Source organism: Cherax quadricarinatus, unplaced genomic scaffold (genome assembly GCF_038502225.1).
Source record: "Cherax quadricarinatus isolate ZL_2023a unplaced genomic scaffold, ASM3850222v1 Contig2502, whole genome shotgun sequence".
Taxonomy (NCBI): domain Eukaryota; kingdom Metazoa; phylum Arthropoda; class Malacostraca; order Decapoda; family Parastacidae; genus Cherax; species Cherax quadricarinatus.
The window spans coordinates 14,581-31,823 of NW_027197528.1; the positions used below are offsets into that span (position 1 = coordinate 14,581).

The following is a 17,243-nucleotide window of genomic DNA, read 5'->3' on the forward strand; positions in this document are numbered from 1 at the left end:
AATAAGATTATAATAATAATATAATAATAATAATTAGATTCATTCAACTATGTATGTTTCTATACACCATAGGGAGGTTAACATGGGCCACAACTGCGACCACTAATGGATTTTTTTTTTAGATGAATCTCACACCAATGTGGCTGTGTTGAGCTCTAGCTCAAATCCCCTCAAAGCCACCATCATGACTAACGAAATCGTAATAACACAATTGTAAATAAATTATTCGACTTTAAATACAAAATAATTAAATGTATCGTAATGTACATTTTACTGATGCAAATGAGAAAAAACTGAACCAGCGAGATAGTAACTAGGAGTGATTAGCCTATAAAATATAGCTTTTACAAATCTGTAATAACTGTAACATATAATATGATAAATTTCTGAATACAGATTACTGTCAATGCACTGTAATAACTGTATTTTGCTGATATAAACGAGAAATAACTGCAACCAGAAGGAGGAGTAATTTGAAACGATTAAGCTATAAAATATACCTTTTACGCATATATAATGACTACAACATATAATATAATAAATATCCAAACATACATTACTCCGATGGCCTATAATAACTCCGTATTTTATGGACATAACTGAAAAAACTTACATAACGAGGAAGTGTATAAGACGCATGCGCAGAGCAGCTCAGTAGCGGCAGCCACCACGCCACACCAGTCGTACTCTCTACCCTGTGAGTATTATATTGGATTTTCTCCTGTTTTTACTTCTTTATATATACATTTGGGGGTGTTGGTTGTTAGTATATTGTTCCAGGTATATGGGGGTGTGTGTTTCATGGGGTGTCACTGGATATTTGGGGAAATATGGGGTAAAATATGAGTTGCCGGGGTGTCCTTCAGTGATACGTTACACACTCACTAACTTGTAAGAATGACGAGGCATTAATGTTATCTATTATAAGATCATGTTACTTGAACCTGACATTACTATAACATCTTTTTTTTGCCTTTAAAATTGTATTTTAGGGTATAGAAGGTAGTGAGGACTGGTTGCCATGGTGATGGCAGGAATTCCCATAGTCATTCTGGATAATTCTGGCGTCCTGAAGTTTGAATTTTTTTTTTCTTTTCCTGAGGGGGGGGGGGAAGCCCTTATTTTGGAAAAGGGCTCCTGATCCTGGGGATTAAAGCCATCCTCTTCCTCGAATCAAACCAGGCTTCCTGATTTCCCTAAATGGTGCTTCATCCTTACGGGTTTAGTGCTTCAGGTTAAAATAATTATATAAATTCATGCATACATAATACACAAGTATTTTATTTGGAAATTATAATTAATTGTAAACCCTCTTAACTACTTGACTTAATTATGTAGCTTAAAAATGAATGTAATTATAAGTGTTAAGTGTAGACACAGATATACATAAGTACAGTTAATAAGTTTATTCATATATACACAGTTACATAGAATATCAATGGAAATAAAAAGGACCCCAATGGAAATAAGTCACTGAGTTTCTTGCGTTATTCCAGGTTCTCTGTAATCCTACGGGTTTAGCGCTTCCCCCTTGATTATAATAATACATATACTGCTGCTGTATAACCCTTGTGGTTTAGCGTTTTTTTTATTATAATAATAATGCATATGCTGCTATGTATGGTAACCTATAACTGTATTTGTGTATATCTGAATAAACTTGCTAACCCAGGTTAACCCCAAAAAAATCAATGATTTATTTTCATTGGGGTCCCTGTGATAATTGTTTATATTTAAAAGTTTAAAATGGGTAAGAATATTAACTATGTAAAAGTAATTAGTATAAAAGAAGATATACTAGGAGAGGTAAAATTAGTTATTTTCACTTAAGAAATCACTCCTTCATTTCTGTAGCCTTATTCATGACGTACATTTTGGCTCTTGAAGTGGCTCATGTTATGACAGGTTAACTTACCCAAGATAACCCAAAAATCAGTTACTTGTTTCCATTGGGGTCCTTGTAATATTAAACCTTAAAACCTTAAGGACCCTCGATGAAAGTCACTTGACTTTTTGGTGTTCCTGGAAGGTAATTTACATACTGTTACTATGTATGGTAATTTGTGTAACTACAGGTGCACAAATACAATCACTACATACAGTAACATGTGTAAATTACCTAGGATAACCCCAGAAAATGTGAAGCAAAGTAACTTTGGGGTAACGGGAGGTTGTACCTTAGTCTTCCATCCACTTAAAGGCCACACCCAGTGCTGCTTAACCTGGTGCAAGCACTACATGACCACTAGTCAAATCCTCCTGTCCCTGGCCAGTAATGTAGTGTATTATGGACTCCAGTAGTAATTGATTTTTTAAATTCTATTGTAAATCTACATGTATGGTCAAAGTATTTTTTTTAATCTTGTAAAAAGGACACTGAATTGGAGGTATGTTTAGTACCTTTACTAAACTTTTTTTTGTATTAACCGACCTAAAGTTAACCATCCTAACAGTTTACAGCTGGTCCAGGTTGGGTTAAGTCATACCCAAAGGAAATGTCACTTTAATTTTTTTGCGTTATCCTAGTTAATTTACGTTCCCATGTGTGATTTTACTTGTATACCTGTACCTGAATAAACTTGCTAAACATTTTTAAAGTCAGTCCTATTGCACAACCCACTAAGCAAAGAATTTCCTTACAGGATTCTCTAATTTTGCCTATTATGTAAAAAAATTCAACAAAACTATTCCTGCAAAATATAATTTTCTTTTCTGCAGTATACAAAATGTATTTTGTGACTATTAAGCACAAAAAGCCACTAGCATGCAGTCTAGAGGTCATAAGTTATGAATATGGGGTACAGTGTGTAGATTTAGCCTAGGACTACCCAGTCAACCAAAGTATTCCCAGTGCAGGTTTTGCTGCATTTTTTCATGCACATTTTATGGGCTACAAAAGGTAAATTCCAACTTGATAAATTAGACACATGTGCAACTCTTGGGTATCTTTATTGAGGAAACGTTTCGCCACACAGTGGCTTCATCAGTCCATACAAAGGAGAATCTTGAAGAATAGGAGGAGAATGAGGTAATCAGTCCCTCAACCTTGAGTCGATGTGGTCAGTCCATCAATCTTGAATAGAATACGGCATACGTGCTGAGAAGGAGCTTATATACCGTTGGCAGGAGAAGTGAAGCAGTCAGAGGCAGTGTAACACTTATTCAATGTTGAAGTAGGTCGTGCCCAAGAATTAGGCAAGCGAAGAATTCCCAAGTATTAAGATCCCAAGAAGATGCAGTGTCTGACAGCTTTGTAGATGAATGGTTTCCTCAATAAAGATACCCAAGAGTTGCACATGTGTCTAATTTATCAACATGTCGGTTCTCTGAACCATTCATCTACAAATTCCAACTTAATTAGGAAATTACATTTGCACTTAAGTTTTGTAAAACTTAAAATTAGCTGTCAAAATATCAAACTTTATTTTTTTTCTGCTGTTATCTAATAACTGTAATTGTCTAAATTAGACATAATAGTATTAGGTAAGCTATAGTGTAAATGGCTGTGGTTATTTTACAGGGAGCTGTTTGGATTTCAGTGTCAGCCATTTAAGTGGCTTGTGTAATAACAATGGAGGGTAAGGTTGCATGGTTTGTAATTAGCATGGTTAATTTTTTTCAGTTAATGTTGACATTGTGCGAATATAATGTAAGAAAGGTAAAAATGGGTTTGTCCAGTGGCACCAGAAACTACATGGGTAGAAAATTTACTTGAGAAATCTTAACATGATTGTAAACTAGGGAACGGGTGGGGCTTTCACCCACAGCAAGCGAATCCTAAGACTCGCAGACAGTGCGATAACCATTGGACCAGCTGGTTCTTAAGATTCGTGCAACTAGGTATTCCCATACACCATAGGGAGGTTAGCATTGGCCCCCCACTTAAGACCCAACTGGCTAAGCGGTTAACACACCGGCCTGAGTTTCAGGAGACACTTACCAGGGGATCAAATCCCACCCATTCCCAGATTTAAAATTCTCAGGTTGACCCCAGATGGTTAGCCACTAAGCAGTGACTTCCATTGAGCCTATCTATTGCTTTGTGCTTGTCAGAATGGCTCGTGTCATTTTTGTAATTTTTTGTAAGTTTTTTTTTTTTTTTTTTTTAACAGCAGATAATCTTAGATGCTCAGGAATGCGTTCTTTACTAGTGCTCTATAAATTTATTTAACTTGTGTATTTTAGTCTTAAGAACAACTTGTCCAGACTAATAAAATAATGCTTCATAGTCACTATTCACCAGTTTCACTCATTCATATCTAACCCACATTTTTTTTTTAAACATGTATTATACTGTGATGGCACTAACCTATGTTAATGATCATAGTAAATTTGCTGTTGTAACAATGAAGTGTACAGACATACCTTGCTAATACAGTAAGTTCGATTCGACTGCTGCCGTAAAGTAATGTCTCAAAGTGAATCAGCATTTTTTTCAATTGCCTGTGCATATAAAAGCCTAAAAATGTGTTAACACTATCATTAAGTGTGCAGTAGCTGATGTTAGTCACCGCCAAAAATAAACCTGAATATAATTGAAAGTGCTGTATTAAGAAAGCGCTGTAAAGCAAAATTCCGTATTTGAGAGGTAAGCGTGTATTAGTATCGGGTACAGTAGTGATGTATTTTGATGGCTTGCATAGCCAGATGTAAATTTTAATACATATGTATCAGTGTTAAAAATAAGCCAGGGTCTAGTAATAATTTTTTCCTCGTCCTTGAATGCTTGTGGTCAGTTCTGCTGACGTGTAAATAATTTGCCTCAAATTCTCAATGAGCAGTTGAGTATTTTAGGATAATTTTTAATGCTGCTGCATTTATATGGTTTGTAGGCAACTCCAAAATGGCTGACTTGAAGGATGCTTACATTGCTGCTCTGGAAAAGAAGCTGGCAGAGCTCTCTGGGATTGAAGTGGATCAAATAAAGAAAAACCAGGTAATCTATACAAAGTAAATATTTTTAACAGTTTAAAATTGTGGGTCTTTGGAAGGTGTCAGAGGTTAATCTTGTAGGTAGTGGATGGGGACCCCAAAGTGTCAAACCTTGGCTAATTTCTTGTAGCATGATTTGGTCCATGCTGTATGGATGAAGGTCTGGAGTTGGTGTGATACTGTCTTTGCTGTTATAGTGGCTAGTTCCTATCCATGCACACTAGGATGTGCTCTGTTGGTGCCCAGGCCATGGTGGTGTCCTGAGAAATGGATGCAGTGAGGCCCTTCTACAATAGGCTTTTGCTAGAGACTTGAAGGGTTATAAATATGCATCCTTGGGAAGTAGTGGGTCTGACAGATTTGCAGCACAGATAAGTTTTGGGCCTTTCTCTAACAGGGAGTCCTTTAAAAGTTAATGTATTGATGACTGGTGGGGGGGGGGGTGGGATGCACACCTTGCTTGTAGCTACACGTTTGTAATTTTCTTCTACTCTTACTCTATCTCTCTGTATAGCTTGTATACCACTGACTGGTAAAAGTTTGAAGTTTTTCATGTGATTTGTGGCAGTTTTTTTTTTTTTCTTATTTAGTACTTGCAAGTGCTTAGTTTCATTTGTTTGTATCTAGTTTATGGGTTTTTGTTCACTGCTCTGACACATGATTTGCTGTCACTCAAACTATCAGTGCTACTTCCACATAAATGTGTACTAAAATTGATTCCTACAGTACTAGGAGCAAGTTTAGTATTTAGTAACTTCAGTGTTTTTTTTAGTAATGAAACATTGGCCAAAAGGCTTTCATAGATTTTACTATATATCAAAGAATGTAGTGGAGGCAGTGATATAGACCTTGCAAGAATTCCAGGAACTAATGTTGGTATCTGGCATGCAGGAATGCCTGCACTCTTCAGGAGTAGTACACAAATAACCCGCACATAGAAGAGAGGAGCTTACGACGACATTTTGGTCCTCCCTTTACAGATGTTCCTGGTGTCTACTCTATTTCTTGCTCCTCCTGTCCTCTTCAATACTTTGGAGAAACTGGTCGATCTCTTTGACATACTTAAGGAGCACAAAAATAATGTTAGGCTTGCCGACATTAACAATGCTCTGTTCTGTCACGTCAGAGATCACAGCCATCCTATTGACTGGTCTTCCGCTAAAACTGTCTTCCCCACTTCCAACTCGTCGCCGTCTAGTTGAATCCTCTCTAATACACAACTTTCCTTGTATGAATCTTAGTCCTGGCTTCGTCTCTGTAGATGCCTTCCTCTCCCACTACAATGTAAAATGTTCCAAACTTCAGAACACCCGTGACTTAACCTGATTCCTCATTTTTTTTTCTTCTCCCTCTGCCCCTTTCCTCTTTCCTTTTTTTGTCTTCCTTTCTTCTGTCACATGTTTGTTCCTTCATTTTTTATTTCATCACTTCCCCTTCCCCCCACCTCTGTGCACTTGCTCTCCCTCTGTGGGCACCTAGCTCCCTTGCAGTGCTCCCCTTTCTTTGTATTTGACTGGCTCCTCCTCAATTCCCCACTACTACTACTACTACTACCACCACTGCTACTTCCTGCCTATATATAGCCATCCTGCTATACTTCTGGTTAGTGTGACTTTGTAAATGGTCCAAGTTGGACCGAAACATCGTCGTAAGCTCCTCTCTTCTATGTGCGGGTTGTTTGTGTATCGTTCCAGTCATGGTATTGTGCCTTTTTTTGTTATTTACTTCAGGAGTAGGTTTGAGAGGCTCAGCCGATTAACTTTTACAAATGTCTGATCTTGTGAAAAGGCGGCTAATGTTTCATGGGTGGTGGTTTTAGGAAAAGGAGGTTACAATGTAGAGCTAGCTGCTAGCCAGACTTACTTGGTCATTCTGTAATTTCCTTTAAAGAGGCATGCTTGAATGCATTGCAAAAAGTTGCATAGCATATAACCAGTCAAGTTGCTGATGTCTGGTATGTCATATTTTTTAAAAACAAAAAGGCGCAGTTTTAGGACTGGTAGAATGCATAAATAACCTGCGCAGAAGACACCTATGATGTTTAGGTACAACATTGACCCTTAGTATGTGACTACTTAATGGTCCATGTCAGACTGAAATGCCATCTTAGGTATTTCTGTGTGGGTTGTGAAATGCCATCTTTTTTTTCCCTCTGAAGTGGAATGTCCCTCTTAGCTTTTTTTATGATGTATCCTGATACTTGGATATAGCAAGTTACCACCTGATCCTGATTAGATTACTGAATTTCTACTGTGATTTCAGCTTGCCAATGCTGCAGATGAGGCAAGAGCCATCAGTGAGATGGCAGAGTATGTGGCCAGCATTCAGGTCGAGCAAGCAGGTGTAGCCCAGGCCGGAGTGGTCAACCCACAGATTGCTGCAGTTTATTCCCACATCACAGCTGAACTTGGTAAGTAGTACTTAGTCACTTAGGACTCGTACACATCTTAGAGCTCATGATTGTAATCATACTGTCACTCTTGAATATTAAGAATAGTATTTCATCATTGTTGGTGAGAGTGCTTGCCATTTTTTTGTAAGAACAGGTGCTCATGAATAGTTCCCAAATATAGGAAAAGTTATGAATAGCACCATGTTAGTCATGTACTTGGAATAAATGTTCTTGTGTAGGTGTTTGCATTATTGTTCAGCATTCTGAGATTTGGTGAGCAGTGTAAATTGTATGTTTGATAGATTTATTATCCCTTTGACTGTCGCAACCCCCAATCCTGGTGTCTCCTGGTGTCGCAAAATTTAAAAAAAAAAAAAAAAAAAAAAAAATTCTTATGAAATGATAGAGAATCTTTTCCCGATTGCAATGACACCAAAAAACGAAATTTGATGGAAAACTGACGGAATTACGCTTTCGCGAAGTTAGCGATCTCGGCGCTGTTTACAAATCGGCGATTTTGCCCACTTTGAGCCCTATTTTTGGCTAATTCCATTGTTCCAGTCAACCAAACTCATAGCTATTTCTTTAGAACTCCATTTTTTCTATCGATTGAGTACAAGAAACTGGCCATTTACCGATTTCAACTACCTAATAATGTGGTCAGAAATTTGCAATTTGGCCAATTTCACGAAAACTAAAAAATGACAATTTCAAAATAAGGTCCAGAATGAACAATGCAGACATTCCTGACTCTAAAATAACATTTTCTTTGTTCATCAGTCGTCTCCAGGCCCCTCTGATATTACTCTTGCTTTCTATTTTGAATTTTTATTCAAACAAAAAATTGAAGACTTACTATTATGCAGACTACTGCAATACTGTAATAATTGTATAAATAACATCAACCCATTCATGACTGCATATTAGAATGGCTAGTTGGACATTTATTGGACAATAGCATCATTTGTTTACTTTTGAACATTGGCAAAAATCAAACATTTTCCCTACTTTGAGCTCCATTTCTAGGTTCTTTTTATAGTAAAATCAGTCAAAATCACCTCTATTTCTATAATATGTTTTCCATTCTATCAAATGAGACCAAGAAAACGAGAATACAACCATGAATACTATACGAAAATAGACCACAATGTCGGCATTTTAATTAAAAAAAACGGTCGGAGTTTTTTTTTTCCCCATTATGCCCTGCATGCTCCAGGATTTTTTTATATGGTGCACACTGACCCCACAGACCCATTCTCTCACATGTGGGCCTACCGGCTTTCTCCTGCTTGATTTGAAGCCGCTAGAATTTGAGTGGATGTACGTCAAACACGGTACCTCGTAAGACGTACATATAAGGCCGCGACAGTCAAAGGGTTAAGGTTAATTTTGGATCAAAAGGTGGATTTTAGTATTGTAAATGCCTTCACTGTAGAGATGGTTTAATGTAAATTTATGGTTATCTGTATAGAGGTAGAGCAAATACAGTAGTCCCCCATATCTGAAGGTGATGCATTCAAAGACCTACCACAGATACTAGTGAATCCTATACATGTCATCTTTTGTTTACATACCTGTGAAGTTTAATTGATAAATTATGCTCAGTAAAACATTACCAGCATTAAATAATAAAATATATAGTACATTATTATACTTCACACATGGAAGATTCATTCTTGCCATACATCTTAGCAACCTCAGCATATATTTTCTTGTCTAGTCTGGAATTAGCAGTATCGCTGATTGTAAGCATTTCACGGCTTCTCTTAGGCTTTGAAGAACTGCCAGCATTGCTACTTCTGTGCTTTGGGCCCATTAAGAAGCAAAATTAAGGGTTATTTTTGAGCCATGGTTAACATGAATAACTGCAGAAACCGGCTAAGGGGGTTCTACTATACTTGTAATTTGTACTTTGGATGTGTTGTAATTTTCATGTGGTAGGTTTTTCAGGTCTTGCAATTTTGAGGTTCAGTAGCTTATCCAACTAGTAGTTATGGTATGTAAAAAAATTTTTAGTTGCCCATTCTTTGCAACTAAGTCAAGGTTGAAGTTACAAGGGTTATTTGCAGGACTTTCTAGCAATAATTTGGGAATTTGTTTTAGAAATATTAGTGTCCAAAACATTGGAAAGCAGTTGTACAATGAAACTAGTTGTAATGTTAATTGTTGGTGTTTGTTGTGGGTAATGTTTGATAAGAATAAGGTGTTGTAATTTTTAGTTTGAAAACTGAGGTGGTAGTGTCAGAATTTGACCCTGCATGTAGGTTTTTTATAAAATGCTATAGATTGTGAAGGGATTTCAGAGAAACTGATAAGTCCTGGAGGTAGGAAATAGTGCTTGCACTCTAAAGGAGTGGTTTAGGATGTATGCTGTTTGGAGAGTTTGTCACTGCCTCAGTAGGAGATGCCAGTGTTAAAAAAAAAAAAGTGTAGATTAAGCATGGTTGCTGTATAAAAGCTTACACTTCGTTAAATTTTGGGTTAAGTGAATTGTATTACAATTGTGGGGAGGGGTGTGTGCTATACCTTTGAGCTTCGTTTTTTTTTCTGCTGAAGCCAGACTTGTCTGGTCAACCAGGCTGCTGGCCCACTTATCAATCACAGCATGGTTGATCTGGCACATTATTTAAAATTAGATAAAATGGGAATGTGCTGGCCAGTGAACTTGTTAATTTTACACATTTCGTAATTTAGCATGCAGGTTTTTGACATGTTGCAGGTGAGGAAAGAGGTGCTCATGTTTTGCCCCCAATGAAATATGATTATGCAGCACTGGAGCCCCATATATCTGCAATGATAATGGAGATCCACCACACAAAGCACCACCAAGGCTACATCACAAACCTCAAGGCTTGTACTGAGAAAGTAAGTTGGATTTTATTTTCCCCTTTAACTGGCTGGATAGGTGATGGTAGAAATGTTGACGGTGGTAGATGTAGGTATTGCAAATTCTTTTGCTCAGTGAGCTTGTCACTTGACTGGCTTGTCTCCTGAAGCTGGTTTTCTGGGCTCTGAATACTGTTTTCTAACAACTATAGTAGGTATTTTGCCTTTTCAGATTTTTTTGCATTACTAATAATACAGAAACTAAGGTTAAGACTGTCCTTAGCTTTTGGCTTTCAAAGCCACTGAAAGTGGCTCCTAAAATAAGTATATATTTGTTGGCGAGTTGTGGTCCATTGTTACCATTGCCAGGGGTTTAACCATACTGTTGTAAAATATTCTTGCAAGGATAGTTTTTTGTTTGTGGTTTCAGGTAGGAATTTACAAATTGTTACCTAAATTGCAGCTTTAGAGATCTCTAAGGTAATGGTACCATTTGGTCATATTATTCTGCTCCATCCTCTTAATGGTAGAACTGCCTCTACCATTCCTCAGCCATCTAATTTCAAAATTCTCTGAATAGTAATCATGACAGGCCTTGCTCTGCAACATATCTAAAACTATTGCAGTATTGAGGCCATTCCTTACACTTTTCTTAGTACCACTATTGTTTTGGCACATTCATTTCTAGATATAATTTTTCTTTCCAGGTGCCTCATCACCTACATGCTGAAAACTTTCAGTTGCTTTAAAGAAAACAAAACGGCTTTGAGAACATATCTGAAGTAAATAGGGTGTTTGACTTGAGGTTAAAATTGTACAATGATGTAGATAAATTAAGTGGTTATTTTAGGGATGGATTTGGTTTAATCCTAACGGCTTTCAAGAAAATAAATGCTTGAATGCTATAAGTTATGTGGCAGTGTTGACTAGTAACAATCGTTTAAATTGATAAACCTCTGTTGACATTCATCATTTTCTTTTTGCTTAACACTTTCAAGGTCCAGAGGCCAAATTTCCAAGTGTGCACCAGGGTCCAAGAATTTTCAAAATATAATTTGATTTTTTCTTACGAAATGGTAGAGAATCTTTTTCTGAAGGTAATAAAACAAAGTATGAAATTTGATGGAAAATTGACGAAATTATGCTCTTGCAAATTTTGATGTCGGCAATATTTAGGCATCGGTGATTTTGCCAACTTTGACTTCCATTTTAGGCCAATTACAGTATTCCAGTCAACCAAATTCTTAGCTATTTCACTAGTATTACTTCTATTCTATTGATTGAGCGCAAGAAATTGCAAAGTCAACTGTTTCAACATCAAAATAGTGACCGGAAAATTGATAATTTAGCCAATTTAATGCAAAGTTCAAAATATTCCAGCTTCAAAATAGGGTCTAGAATAAACAATGCAGGCATTCCTGGCACTAAACTAACATTTCCTCTGTTCATTAGTTATGTTTTCAGGCTTTACAAATGAATTACATTTTGATTTTTTATTCACATGATGAATTTTTATTCAAACCAAAAAATAGATTTACTGTAATGCAATACTGTAATAATTGTGTAAATAATAGCAACACATTCGTGAATGTATGTTAGACCCACCAGCTGTCATGTATTAGACTTGTCATTTCTTTACTCTTGAACACCTGCAAAAATTTAACATTTCTGCTACTTTGAGCTCAGTTTCAAGCCATTTCCAGTAATAAAACCAATCAAAATCATCTCTTTCTGTAGTATATCTTCCATTCTATCAAATGGAGACCAGGAAATTGCAAATACAACTATAAAAACATGCAAAACACTGCAAAGTCGCTGTTTTAATCGAAAATTATGGTCTCTGTATTTTCTCTCATTATGCACTGTGCTGCAGGATTTTTTGTGGTGCACACATACCACATAGATGTATTCTCTTGTATCTAGGCCCAAATTTACTGCTCACAGCTTGTCAGAGTGAGCTGAGCTCATGGCGTAGATCTATGGTTTGGACCCTGAACATAAAGCCATAGATCTACGGCACTTACCCTGAAAGGGTTAAAATTTAGGAGCATGTTGCTCAAAATTCACTGACAAAGATTTTAAAATGTTAATTTAAGACTGTTATTTCAGCTGAAACAGGCTGAGGAAGCCAATGATGTAGCAGCCATGAATGCCTTGCTTCCTGCCATAAAATTCAATGGTGGTGGGCATCTCAACCACACAATCTTCTGGACTAACATGGCCCCAAATGCTGGTGGTGAGCCTTCTGGCCCTATTGCTGATGCTATCAATAAGGAGTTTGGATCATTCCAGGATTTCAAGGTTTGTATAAAAACCACTTCAGATGGTTGAATGTTTATATACAAGATGATTTTTCACATATTTGGCTCTTGCAGTTTAGCAGGATCCCAATAAGGTAGGGCAACCCAAAAACTATAAACTTAGTTCAGTTACTCGTTCAGTTGCTGTTGCTTGCCAGAAGTACAGACATTGATGATAGTCCCCCAAACCAACATTCTTGCCTCTTAACAGAACCACTTCCCACCTACAGGGCTCAAGTTTGGCTGACTGGTTTTCATGAATCCCTTCATAAATTTTACCATGCTTGCACTCTTGACAGCAGGTCAAACTATAAACCATTCCACTGCATGCTTTCTCCCCCTGATTGGTTTTTAACCAGTTTTTTTCTGAAGTGTATTGTCACTAAGATCACCTGACTTGCCTGGCTTTAGCAAGTCAAAATCACACAAAGCTGAGTCTAATTTGCTGAACATTACCACAAGGGTGAACAGTTACTTTATACTTTCAGAATATGAACTACAATATTTACCATAACTTTTATGTACTTTATACTTAACACTGCCAGAGTTTCATAATTGTTCTAGCTTTATTGCTGTCTTAATGTCTTCATTTAATTGTCTTGCTTAGCTTTTGGAAAGTACAAATGCAGTGTGTGATCCTTTTAAAGTTTTTTTCCTCCAAGTTAGCCATCTCCCACCTAGGCAGGGTGACCCAAAAGAAAAAATCCTCAAAATGAAAATACTTTCATCATTCAACACTTGTACGTAATCACTGTACATAGTAAAATAAATGCCTTAGAATATATATTGTCTAGCTGGTTTACTGTAGACTGTCCAGGTGGGTAGAATTACAGGAATGGGGGACAGAAAACTGTCCTGTAATTACACCCACCAAGACAGCTTGGAACAGTAGGCTACTATTAACCCTTTCAGGGTTGCCAGGCCCTCTCCGAGACTTGTTCTCAGGGTCGCCAAATTTAAAAAAAAAAAAAAAAATTCTTATGAAGATATTTTTTTCCCGATCATAATGACACCAAAAGTATGAAATTTGATGGAAAACTTACGGAGTTATGCTCTCACGAAGTTAGCGGTCTCGACGATTTTTACTCTTTTGCGATTTTGTCCACTTTGAGGCCTATTTTCGGCCAATTCCAGTGTACTAGTCGACAAAAATCATAACTGTTTCGCTAGAACTCCATTTTTTTCTATAGAATGAGTACAAGAAACCACCCATTTACTGATTTCAACTATTCAATAAAGTGGTCAGAATTTAGCAATTTTGCCAATTTCACACAAATTTCAAAAGGTGCCAATTTCCGAATAGGGTCCAGAATAAACAAGAAAGACATTCCTGGCACTAAAATAAAATTTTCTGTTCATTAGTCATGTCCCATGCCTCTTACATTCTTTTGCTTTTCCCTTTGAATTTTTATTCTCACAAAAAATAGAAGATTTACTGTTATGCAGACTACTGCATTAATGTAGAAATGGTATAAATAATATCAGGGAACTTGTGAAAGAATATTACTCACCAGTTGACGTGTATTGGGCATGATTTGTTTACTTTTGAACTTTGGTAAAAAAAATTGAACATTTCTGCTACTTTGAGCTCAATTTCAAGGTGCTTTTCTTTGTAAAACCTGTCAAAATCATCTCAATTTCTGTAATATGTCTTCCATTCTATAAAATGTGACCAGGAAAACTAGAAAACAATAAATACCATACGAAAATACAGTGCACAGTCTTGTTTTTATCCAAAAACAGTCTACTTTTTTTTTTTATCATTATGCACTGTGCTGCAGGATTTTTTTTTATACTGCGCACTGACCACATAGACCCATTCTTTCATATGTAGGCCTACCAGCTTTCTCTCACTAGATTTGAGGGCGCTAAAATTTAGGCGTACTAGCACGTCAAAATCCCTGGTGCGTAAGCTGTACCAGTACGTCCGAAACCCTGAAAGGGTTAATAATAAAATTTTTACTATTTTTGCTACCTTTTTGTAATAATGCATACTTAATTGTGCTATTAAATACTTATGTATAGTCTTTAGTAGTCTGTAAGCATTAACCCTTTGAGGGTCGACAGGCCCTCTCCGAAACTCGTTCTCAGGGTCGGCCAAATTTAAAAAAAAAAAAAAATTCTTATGAAAAGATAGAGAATCTTTTCCTGATCATAAGGACACCAAAAGTTTGAAATTTGATGGAAAACTTACGGAATTATGCTCTCGCAAAGTTAGCGGTCTTGGCGATGTTTACGCATCGGCGATTTTGCCCACTTTGAGCCCCATTTTCGGCCAATTCCACTGTACTAGTCGACAAAAAACATGAATATTTCGCTAGAACTCCATTTTTTTTCTATCGAATGGGTGCAAGAAACCACCCATTTATGAAATTCAACTATCCAGTACAGTGGTCAGAATTTAGCAATTTTGCCAATTTCACACAAATTTCAAAAGATGCCAATTTCCGAATAAGGTCCAGAATAAACAAGAAAGACATTCCTGGCACTAAAATGACATTTCCTCTGATCATTAGTCACGTCTCAAGGCCCCTCTTATATTCTTTTGCTTTCCACTTTGAATTTTTATTCTCACAAATATAAGATTTACTGTTATGCAGACTACTGCATTAGTGCAAAAAAATATAAATATTATTGGTGCACTTGTGAAAGAATATTAGACTCGCCAGTTGACGTGTATTGCACGATTTGTTTACTTTTGAAATTTGATAAAAATCGTACATTTCTGCTACTTTGAGCTCAATTTCAAGGTACCTTTCATTGTAAAACCAGTCAAAATCATCTCAATTTCTGTAATATGTCTTCCATTCTATAAAATGAGACCAAGAAAACTAGAATACAACAATAAATACCATACGAAAATACAGTGCAAAGTCGCTGTTTTATTCCAAAAAAATTCAGTTTTTTTTTTCTCATTATGCACTGTGTGCTGCAGGATTTTTTTTAGACTGTGCACACTGACCACATAGACCCATTCTTTCATATGAAGGCCTACCAGCTTTCTCCCACTAGATTTGAGGCGTACTAGTACGTCAAAAACCCTGGGTCGTAAGCTGTACTAGTACGTCCGAAACCCTCAAAGGGTTAAGAATAGCCTGCCTGAAATGCACAGTATTAAGGGCTTTCTTTTGTGCCTAACAATATTTTATTACACACAAACTACATTTTTATGCTGCACAAAGAAATAAAATGTTTGACTACATTTTGCTTATACTTTTTGGGCAAAAGTCAATAAAGGACCACATTATGTTGCATTTGCCTTATTTTCCATAGTGTCTATTTTATATCGTTTATCACCATTGCTTAGCTTTTGACAAATTTGTTGGTAAAAAATGAATATGCTTTGAACAGTTACTTTTATAAAGCATATTCGAGTTAAAACTAATACTAAATGTTGAAGCATATTATAATGCAAATATTCCTTTTTACAGGCCAAGTTCTCTGCAGCCAGTGTTGGAGTGAAGGGCTCTGGCTGGGGCTGGCTGGGTTACTGCCCCAAGAATGACACAGTAGCTGTGGCCACCTGCCAGAATCAGGATCCTCTCCAGATCACTCATGGTGTGTAGTTTGAAATTTGTATGACCCTTGCAGGCATAGTGCTCTCCCATGAATGTAATTCAAATTTCTAAAACTTTTTCAAAGTGTACTATTTTTAGATGCTGTAAACACTCTTTCATGATCTAGGGGGCAGTGGGTAGCCAGTAATGGCAATTTTGATAGATTTTGCCATGATAGCAATTGAGTTTTGTTTTCAAATTGATTGATCAGTAGATTGTCCAGTATTTCCAGTCTGTTAAATTGAGGGTTTACTTTTATGTAAAACTGCTTGCAATGTGCCGTTACTTGTTATTAACTAATAAATGTAATTTTTTTTACCTAGTATTAATGTAATATGCATGTGCAAAGGAGTACTGAATATGTAATAGTTGGTAATTAGGCATGCATTTTGCATGACTTCCATACTTGTATTACTAAGTTAACATCACCTTGCTTCTGAAATTATTCAACAGGTTTTGACTCTTAAATATTGGTGTTTAAGTAAATATTGAAACTAAAAATTGCATAAATAGCCTTTTTTTATTAGTTGCATTGCAATTTAATGTTTTGTTGAAATTTCAGGTCTGATTCCCTTGCTTGGGCTTGATGTTTGGGAACATGCCTACTACCTTCAGTACAAGAACCTCCGTGCTGACTATGTTAAGGCATTCTTTAATGTAATTAATTGGGCTAATGTCAATGAACGCTACGACAATGCCCGCAAATCTGCTGGACACTGACTAGTTGACTTGTTTGAACAACCTCAAGGCGCCAGAGTAGCTTCTCGCATGTGATGTCTTTCAGGGGCCAACCCAAGAATGAGCATTTATTTTTAAGGTTGAGATGTTTAAGGGCCAGTGATTATCACAAATATATTGTAATGGAAGAAATTCAGTTCATTAAATATTAAGAGAATTTATTTTAATGTATCCTTATTTTATAAATACTTGGTTAAAAGACCAGATACAAATCAGTTTTAAATTGGATGTGCAGACCATTTTGTGAATACCTTAGGCAAGACCATACCCACTTGATAAAACTGCTTCATTATTCAGTGCTAAACCTCTAGGGGTTATATAGATCCTGGGGGAAGGAGAGAATGAAATATAAGCCACGAAAGTGGAAGACAAATCTATTACTTTGTTCGTTTTTGCTGGCGAGGCACTTGTCTTGGTGGACCCATAGATACTAAAAGTTGCATTAGCTACTTTGTGTAGTCTGAGGGAGGCATTCCTCTTCAAGGGGGGCTCCTTGGC

At 36.6% G+C, this 17,243-nt stretch overlaps 1 protein-coding gene across 2 annotated transcripts; it reads left to right on the plus strand.

Annotated features, from left to right (window-relative positions):
* The first annotated feature begins 551 nt into the window (after positions 1-551).
* LOC138850899 (superoxide dismutase [Mn], mitochondrial) lies at positions 552-16,902 on the plus strand. Of its 2 annotated transcripts, XM_070081372.1 has the most exons (8): positions 678-697; positions 3,521-3,578; positions 4,833-4,936; positions 7,195-7,342; positions 10,044-10,189; positions 12,260-12,451; positions 15,882-16,008; positions 16,570-16,902. In XM_070081372.1, exons 2-8 carry the CDS (start codon positions 3,572-3,574, stop codon positions 16,725-16,727), a joined length of 882 nt encoding a protein of 293 aa, XP_069937473.1. In that variant the 5' UTR covers positions 678-697; positions 3,521-3,571; the 3' UTR covers positions 16,728-16,902. The 2 variants fall into 2 exon arrangements, with proteins under 2 accessions (XP_069937474.1, XP_069937473.1); XM_070081373.1 differs by lacking the exon at positions 3,521-3,578 and having other exon boundaries at positions 552-697.
* The last annotated feature ends 341 nt before the right edge of the window (positions 16,903-17,243 follow it).